Here is a 9,921-nt window from a genome sequence, read left to right on the forward strand (position 1 = left end):
TTCTTCTTGTCTTGCGTTCTGTCGTTTTAATATAAGCTTCTGTTAATCAAGAAAATGCTATAACGTTACATATTCATTTGAATTGTTAGATCATAGACAAGGTCAACAAAGGTAAGGTTTCTGTATTATTCACAAAGCATCCAAGAGTAATCATTCCAAAGAAGAATATTCCATAGTGTAAATGAAATAAACAGTTGTTGATGTCATGTCAAGACGGTCATTACTCGTATAGGAAAGATCTTCCTCGGTATTTTCGCCAGTACAGTAAATACAATTTCTTAAATTTCCGTTCTGGATGTGTCGCTTGTAACCAATGACAACAAAAAAGATCTATTTAGATAATTCCCTAATAAGCTGGGACTTAGGGAAATTAAAAATTAATAATAAAAGCAAGGAAAACTGTGAATAAGGCTTAGCAATAAAGAATAAAGCAGATATAAGTGTGATAAATGACTGTTTTAAAAAGAAAAATAGATTAAAAAACTAAAGAGATTCATTCGTAGGATTATTTTGTCTGCAGAGAGGAACAACTACTTCCAGAAATTATTTATAACTTGTAAGTCCATAGACGACATAGAGACCGCAAGGAAAGGACAGCTGGCGAATCAAACTAAAATTGATGGTCCGTGTGTATCAGTTACAAGTTTTCATTTACCTAATGTTTTTCTCTATTTTCGTTGTGTTTGTTTCGTAATTGGACTCAGTTAGAGAGTATTTGTTACAAGGTTACAAAAATCTGAACAAAGGTAAATTTGTAATACAAGGTTCCATATATGATTCCATACTCATTAGTTGATGATAATTTCATGGCCGAATGTCAAACAATACAATCCTAAAGGAATAATTGAATAATTTATTTTCCATTTGTTTCTACTTGATATGAATTGAAATGCATAAATGGTAAATCCTTCCAATCAAAATTGACACAAAATTTAGAAGTTGATACGTGAAATCTACAATTATCATGACATACTGTTAAGTCTAAAGACAAAAAACTAGCATGAAACTGTATTTCATTGGAATGATGGTCACATTGTTATAAAAAAAAATAACGAGTTTTGTATTTTAAAGGAAATTTGGACATGTTTTGTGATACCATTAAAATAAATTATGTGATAAAAAAATTACAAGAATATGACAAATCGACAGATGTTGTTATCAATCACATTGCGAATATTTATTGTATGTTTAGAATTCCATCTTGCCTTTAACGATAAACGGAAATTGTTCCGCCTTGCCGCAGCAAGTGCTACCTCGGGGTCACTTTACTACCATTCTTTCTGGAAAAAAATAAATCCGAAAGTACGTCTAAATCAAATTATAAATGAACAATGTATTAAAGAAATCAAATTTAACATTGAAGTGGGTTATTTCAATTATAAATAACTGTAAAAGTGGAAATTGGTAATACATTAATCGGTAATACAAAATTCATCTGTCATTTTATATATAAACTTTTTCTTGTCATTTAATGTCGATCTATCCAATAACGGATACTTCGGACATTCTCTGCTTGGCCTCATTTTTTAATTAACTTACGGTGGTTTTAAAGAATGGTTAATACCTCTGAAATAGATGCTGAAGCCAACTTCATCTGCAAAATCATGCTTTATTTCATTTTAATACCAATATATTTTTCAATACCCGACCTGCATCTGGATTAAAAGAAGTTTGTTTGAAATTAGTTTTGCAAATATTTTTATACTAAAGTTAATTTTGTTATTTACCAGTTGATTGTTGAAGGGTGTTAGGGTCTTTGTAATGCATTTTAGTATATTTAGAAATGCAGACTAGAAACCTTGACTTTGATAAATCACCTTCTTCAAATTATTTTGTACAAAATTAATTCGACTCATTGATAAATCTATCCTGTGAAAATAGTTACAGTCAATTAGCAACTATTATGGACTTTGTAAATTTGTGTATATTTGATATACTGCTATAAATGATCGTAAGTTCTACAGCAGAAATATACGAGATGAAGGATCTGTTCACCAAGGATAATGTTTTTTATTGTTTATTTTATTCCTAGTGCAACCGCTTCAATCACATCTGGTAACGAGCTCGTCATTTGACAGTGTAAATAGTGTGATCTGAAACGATAACAAACGATTTGTTCTTTAAATTTCAGAGGGATTGTAAGATGTCACCGTCTTCAATCGATAGCAGCTGGAGTTTTTGGAAAATTTAGAGTCCTAAATACTATGTAAGATATCGTTAAGTGTCCTAAATGAAGTCTTTTACCCCATAATTTATACGAAAAGTTCACTTTTCATATTGGATAAGGGGATTTTTCCTATTGAAACTTCTTCAGCAACATAAGAAATGAAGAAGATGTTGCTACAAGATTGAAGTCATCACTACAGAAGTTTTATGGTCGTCATCATGAACTCGTGGATCGTTATGGTGTAACCATCAGCACCATGAAAACTGATTTATTCAACGGGTCATAGTTTTCCTTTCCTCGTTTGTCTACCCCGGACTTTTCATGAGCAACTCGGGGGGTGTTTCTAGAAAAGCAAAAGACGCTTACCCTACCGGTGAACCTGGTCCATGCTCCCAGTTTTTAGTGGAGTTCGAGTTGCTCATTTACTTTTGTTACTTTGTATGTATGATTTTAGTTACTTTATGTTCTTTGTTGTGTATGTCTGTTCTCCATGTCTGGTCTTTGTCCCTGGATTACATTCTTTTGATTACCGCTATAACCTTGGTTCCCTTGATTACTCTTTAAAATAATAGAAAATAAATCTTTCAAACGGAACATCAAAATTACTACAAATTATCCATTTAAGTAATCTTTTATATATCTCTACAAAGAAATGGCGATAATGCATTTGATACCGGTGCACCTGATCCATGCTCCAAGCTTTTAGTGGAGTTCGATTTGCACATTTACTTTTGTTGCTTTGTATGTATTGCTTTAGTTGCTTTATGTTTTTTGTTGTGTTTATATCTGTTTTCCATGTCTAGTCTTTGTCCCGGGATTACATTCTTTTGTTGTTAAAAATGCTCTTCAGTCTTACGGCGACATTTATTTTACAAAGCGGTTTAATACTTTATGTGGACTAAAGTAAAAAAGGATCTGGTGGAAAACCTCGATTCAGGGTTATTATCCAAGTTTTAGTATTAAGACTCTTCCAATACGTTAATTTCACATTAGAACCGGTATTAAGGCTCAAAACATCATGAACTGATGCTACTCCATAAGCGAGGATCACCTAGGAAAACTGTACCGTAATTAGCAGACATACCTCTTGTTCGTTAAAAACGAGTCTGTCATTTCCTGAATACACCGAATTATTATCAAAATGGTGGAATATTTAATCGACAATATATTTGCTCAGTGTGGAGGACATGCTTTTCAACACACAGTCGGTGTGTCAATGGGAAATTAGTGTGCCCCTCTGCATGCATGCATATCTGTTCTTCCGTTCTAAAGAGGTAGACCTGGTTAAAAATTAAGAAGGGCAATTCCCCAGTTCATTACATACCCTGCATAAATTACGTCCTTTCATTTAATAATCAAAGGTTTGCTGATTTTTTTTTAATATTTTATATTTTATCCATCTACAAGAATTTTAGGATTATGAAGATAAAGGACACTAGAGACACTGAGAAGTATGCTTCATGTGTTTCCCTAATATTAGATTTCTACGAAATAGGAAGGCTCATAAATGAACTACTACATTATTGTAGTATACACCAAATGCGATCACTTCTCATTTAAAATTCAATTACCATTAGTCTGTGGCAACATTCCTTCAGTAACTGTGTATGGAGTTTTTATATCAGGCCAGAGCCTGTTGAACCTACATGAATTATGTTACCACGCTAAACTACATGCAAGTTAGCTATTGGAATAAGATTATGTTGCAAAAGACCTACGTCATCACTTAAACATTTTGACCTAACTATATGACAAACGCTACGACTTTTCATTCCGTGTATTGTCAATTTTCCATTCCTCTGTGGCAACATCCCTTCAGCATCTGCATATGGAGTTTTCCTATCACAACTCATATGTTAAGTCAGAGCATGCCGTAACTACGGAGACTTTTTGCACCAAGTTAGACTGTTTACAATTAGGTTTCTGGAACAAGGTAATGTTGCTACAAGATTAAAGTCGTCACTATAGAAGCTTTATGATCGTCATCATGAACTCGTGGATCGTCAAGATGTATCTATCTGCACCATGAGAAGCTATTTGTTCAACGTGTCATAGTTTTCCTTTCCTCGTTTGTCTACTGGACTTTTAATAAGCAACTGGGCTGGGGTTTCTAGAAAAGCAGAGGACACTTACCCTACTGGTGCACCTGGTGCATGCTCCCAGTTCCGAGTTGCTCATTTACTTATGTTGCTTTTTACGTATTTTTTGGTTATTTTTGTTCTTTGTTGTATGTGTATGTTTTTCATGTCTAGTATTTGTCCCTGGAATACATTTTTTTTTAATTTCCGCCAGAATATTGGTTCCCTTGATTACTCTTTGAAATTATATAATCAACTCGGTGGGTGTTTTTTTAAAGCAAAGGACGGTTACCCTTCTAGTGCACCTGGTTCATACTCCCAATTTGTTTAAGAATCTGACTTGCTCATTCTGTGTTTATTCTTTAAGTTAAGTTCTGGTTAATTTATGGTGCTTTATCGGTTTTCATCAGTTTTTGTTCCGGTTAATTTATACATACCTGTTCCTTGCTTTTACAATGTAGTCTGCTTTAAATATTTATAGCAGACAAATATATCATTCAATCTAAATAAACACATTTCAGACAAATTTACCAGAGTGGACTGAAAAGTGTTCCAAACTTTGAACATTTCCAGACATTTAACGAGAACTTCAATAGTTTTATGCTTGAACTGTAAGTATCGTATGCTTTTGTATTTCATCCCCAACATTCCAATAAAAGTAAATCAAATGCAATGGAAAAACAAAGACAAAAAGAGTACTTTCAAATACATACTACAATCTCAAAAAAATTATGAACGCACATAATTCCCTCAAATGATTGTAAAATCCACGTATTCAGAAACGCATGAACAATAAAAAAGAGTGACTGGAGCTATCAACAAAAGAAACAATATAATGTTTTAATATATTGCTGTTATCACTAGAAGGAATAATAGTCGTCAAAATCCGGTCGGCCAAGAGTTCCTTTTTTCTCACAATTATGGGTAAACTAAATTAAATGTTTATTTTCTGTAAAGTAATTAGAAGGTCATTTTTACTTTTGTTTATTTCAGAGATTTGTCTAACAATCAAATAGAAAATATTATGGAACATGCATTTATGAGTGTCAAAACCCATGTTCTGTAAGTATTTTATTTATATGTTAAATCGACAGACTTTCTGCAAAAGCGGGCAAACATCTTTTCAAATCATGTGCAAAGATGGTTTATGAAGCACTGTAATTATTTTAGTGGTAATCACCAATTATCAAAGTTAATTCTTGAAGAGACATTAATACATATACATTTACATATTCGATTTTCTATAATAGATGAGCAGATTAAATCTTCCATTTGCATTTTAAAATACAATGTAAGTATTAAAAAATCTTTGCATAATTTAGGAAGTTGAACAACAACAAGTTGAAAAGAGTACACGATGCAGCCTTCTACAAAGCACAGATATTCAATTTGTATGTATTTTCTTGAACAAGAAATATTTTAGTTTTTAAAAACTGGTTTAAGTGGCATTATGCACATGACAGCAATACTGAGTTCATCGCGCTAAGTAAGTCTGCCATTTTTCCATTCTGCCTGATCTGATGATACATTTAGGAACCAGGTGTTTCAACACAGGCTATACTAAGCTTGTGTGATGTAAAATAAATTGACGTGTACTTATTTCTTTTGTTATTTTTTTTTAACTGGAACTAATGATACTTTTGAAAATAATTTATAAAAGAAAAATTAGATTTTAACTGACATTTGGCATGTATTTCCTTTATTCTTGTCAATACAAATGTATTTTTACTGTTTGTTTATTTAACAGACAACTTGATAACAACCCTACATTGACACAGTTAGAGGATAATGCATTTCATAAGATCGAGAAACTGGAAAAGCTGTAAGTATCAGTATATAGTGTTTAACTAATTTTTTGTTCATTCAAATGATGCATATGACGAGATAAAAAGGCGTTTTTTTTTAAATTTAATTTTAATTAAGATTTTACATAAACTAATGTCAATACCATGTCTTTGGATTTTATAAATGGTTATGGTGAGTGAAATTCGTCAGAACTAATGAAATTATGAGCTACTACTACCCCAATGGCAAAAGTTCAAAATTATTTTCAAAAAGCGTTGAATGAGAAGTTAACTATATTTTTATACAGAGATCTCTCAAAGACGTCGATCGAAAGTTTGCCTGGAAAGGGGTTGGAAAAGATAGTTGAGCTTCGATTAAAAGGAACAAAGACATTGCGACAATTTCCACCTGTTATACATTTCAATAAGATAGAAGTTGCTGAATTGTATTATCCTCACCACTGTTGTCTTTTCAAAAATCCTGAGAAACAGAATCCAACTGAATGGAAAGCTTACATGGAATTCCAAAGACGAGTTCAGCAGGAATGTTCAACATCGCCTCCTGGTTCAGCTTTCAGTACCGATATTGAGTGGTTTGGAAAATTTGTTACTGCGTCACCAAGGTTGAAGCGGAATATATTTCCGGGGCACTTTATGTCAAATAACACACTTGGATTTGGACCACCTGCACCAATAAGTAATACGTCTGTTCACTTTAAGCAGGAAGTAAATCTAGGAGAGTCACTTGGAAGCTTTCTTTCGGATTTCAACCTTTCTGCAAAGGAATCAACAGCATTCTGCGGACAAGTTGTAAAGGACTATCGTCAAGTAGTATGTACACCAGAACCAGATGCTTTCAATCCTTGCGAGGATTTAATGGGTTATGACTGGCTCAGGATATTTGTGTGGATAATTTTACTAGCGGCTTTAATAGGAAATTCTGTTGTTCTTATTGTTCTTATAAAAAGTCGGGGGAAAATGTCTGTTACTAAGTTTTTAATGTGCAACTTAGCATTTGCTGATCTAATGATGGGTGTTTATCTTTTACTTTTAGCATCAATAGACGCTCATACCTTAAATGAGTATTTTAATTACGCAGTCATCTGGCAAAATGAGGGTGGTTGCCAAGCTGCAGGGTTCCTCACTGTATTTTCGTGTGAACTATCTATATTTACATTGACAATCATAACGTTAGAACGTTGGTACGCTATAAGCCATGCCATACATTTAACAAAACGTCTACGTATCCGCCAGGCAATGATATTCATGGCTTTTGGCTGGCTTTACGCATTATTTATGGCACATCTACCTTTGGTGGGAATAAGTAGTTATGGTCACGTCAGTATTTGTCTGCCAATGAAGGTGGACGATGCCGTGGATGTTGCCTACGTTGTGTCACTTCTTGTTGTTAATGGATTTGCTTTTATTTGCATATGTGGTTGTTACATAAACATGTACTGTAAAGTTAGGGGAAGCCAAACGAATCTTCGTAACAATGATGCTACAATTGCTAAACGTATGGCAATGCTCGTTTTTACTAATTTTGCATGCTGGGCTCCAATAGCATTCTTTGGGTTGACTGCATCTGCTGGACTTCCACTAATAGACATTACCAATTCCAAAATTTTACTTGTATTTTTCTATCCGTTGAATTCTTTCGCAAATCCATATTTATATGTGATAATTACCAAGCAATTTCGCAAAGATCTTTACATATTACTAGGTAAATATGGCATTTGTACGGAAAGAGCTAATAGATACAGGGTAACATTCACAAGTAGTAACTCCAGAAACAGCTTAGCTAATAGGAATGGCGTTAAAGGAAAAGCCACCACTTTATCTAGCAAACATTTGCTATCGAGACCATCAAATAGTGAGTCAAATTGCTCTACGTCAACATTTATTCAGAACCATACAAAGCATGCATCCATCCGTATTCGACTTCCAGAATCAGGTAGCAGTGAGTGCGAAAAATCAGTTGCTAGTACATCAGAACCGGCAACGGAGAGAAGATTACGGTCTCCGCCTCCATATGTACGTAGTGCTAGTGAATACGTGATGTTCTTCCCACCACCACGTAGGGACAGTTATTCTAAGTATAAGTACCAGAAGGGCCGCCAAATACCTACGGACAACAGCGAGTCCGTAGAAGATCACAGTACAAAACACGAAAACCCATGGGTTCTACAGCAAAATGTTAATGCATGTACAAATGACAAAAAAGTAGTAATTGGGATTCAAGCGGTCAACGAAGAAACTCTCGCTGACTTTGAAATGCAGAGATTATCAGACATCAAAACAATCAACGCTTCGTTGTTAAATGGTGATGTTTTTACTAAAGATGGCGGTTACACCACAGACGATGAATGTGATGACGATAATGTTCAACAAACGTTGCTTAAACATTGTACTTTAAGGGAATCGCCTGTATCGGTAATTGAGAAGAAATGTCCCAGTGATTCTGTTTTATCCGAGTTCTTTAAGGAGATCAATGAACTAGGCATAGTAGGAGTTAGTTCATCTCGAAGTAGTCCTAATATAGACGATAGTAATTCAACGAGGATTTCATTCACGTGACCCCGTCTATTTCTTTTTATTAATAAGATTACATGAATCATGGAATCATGATTGACTCAAAAAGTATATCCGTTGGGAAGAAGCAGACAAAAAAAAGACATTAAAACAGTTTTATAATCGTTTTCAATCTTTCCCAAAAAAACAATCTATTTCGGTCAGTCGGGGATTATATCAATGTATTTTTAACGAAATTTAAGAGAAAACTTATTCTGTTGCATGGACAGTGGATTCTGATACATAAGTTATGGATATATACATGAATTAAGGAAAATTCTTTTTGTAGTTCCACCAGCTACTGGTAGGCGCCTAATTAATGAATGAATATATGACGATTTACATTTCATTTACATGAAGCTATATAAGAAAAAAGTTTATTAAACGTTTAATCAGCAAAAGTAGACATCAAAATCATATAGTAAAAGTGTTCATTGTCAAACAATGTACAGTTTGTTGTGTTAATGGTATGGTTGTTATAGCTGTGATTATAATACCATTAAATGGTTGAATCTATGAACTGATTAAGATGCCTGAAACTGTTGCTTGTAGATCAGCGTATATATTGTAGTAATTCATTGTAAACTTCATTCTAAATCAAGTAAACTTACAGATGCAAGCATTTTAGAGGAACTTAAATTTTATGAATTTAAACAAAGAAACAAAAATAAAACAAGAAGATGGAATTAAAAGTTCGTTAATCAGATAATATTATATCGGCAAAAAATATCGAAGCGTCAGCAGTGTGATGATATCCCAAAACATGGCCTAAACATGAATACATGATACAGACGATCTATATACACAATGTAGTGAACCGAATAAAAAAAATTACACAAAAAAACTGAAGATAAGGGCAACAAAAATAAAGCGTTAGCAATATGAACTCCAACAAAAACAGGGAGTGATATCTCCGGAAGACAAATGGATACAAATCATATATATCATGAGAATTAAAAATGTCAAAAAGAAAAAGAAAGAAGGAAGGAAAAAAACTTCTAATTTTTTAACATATCTGAACTGTTTTTAAGATTGGTACAAATACACATATCTTTACTCCAAAGAAAAGGGGATTTTTCATACAGAACATTCAATATTTATGGTTATGTCTCACAATACAGGTGTCACTGCGTTGAAAGGAATATGGTTTCCGCTATTTGACCTTTTTCTTTTGGACTATATCAACTGATAGGATGTTTTTTCCATATCAATAAAAAGAGTTTCTAAAACTGAATAAAATATTTTAAAAATCATTATTGTTTCAAATTATATAAATGTGACATTTTTAAAAACATTATCTTCCGACAGAAAATTCTGATGC

General features: G+C 33.3%; 1 protein-coding gene across 2 annotated transcripts in view; it reads left to right on the plus strand.

Annotated features, from left to right (window-relative positions):
- The window catches only part of LOC148624127 (follicle-stimulating hormone receptor-like), a 40,304-nt gene extending 30,599 nt beyond the window's left edge, over positions 1–9,705 (plus strand). For both annotated transcript variants that reach the window (XM_088566649.1, XM_088566650.1), the window contains exons 4-9: positions 2,132–2,206; positions 4,767–4,856; positions 5,239–5,307; positions 5,568–5,636; positions 5,993–6,067; positions 6,338–9,705. In XM_088566649.1, coding sequence (XP_088422775.1) covers positions 2,132–2,206; positions 4,767–4,856; positions 5,239–5,307; positions 5,568–5,636; positions 5,993–6,067; positions 6,338–8,606 — 2,647 coding nt within the window. In that variant the 3' untranslated portion in view covers positions 8,607–9,705. The remainder of the gene's footprint in view (positions 1–2,131; positions 2,207–4,766; positions 4,857–5,238; positions 5,308–5,567; positions 5,637–5,992; positions 6,068–6,337) is intronic.
- The last annotated feature ends 216 nt before the right edge of the window (positions 9,706–9,921 follow it).

Source organism: Perna viridis, chromosome 2 (assembly GCF_037379345.1).
Source record: "Perna viridis isolate PV_CMFRI_1.1 ecotype Kerala chromosome 2, ASM3737934v1, whole genome shotgun sequence".
Lineage (NCBI taxonomy): Eukaryota > Metazoa > Mollusca > Bivalvia > Mytilida > Mytilidae > Perna > Perna viridis.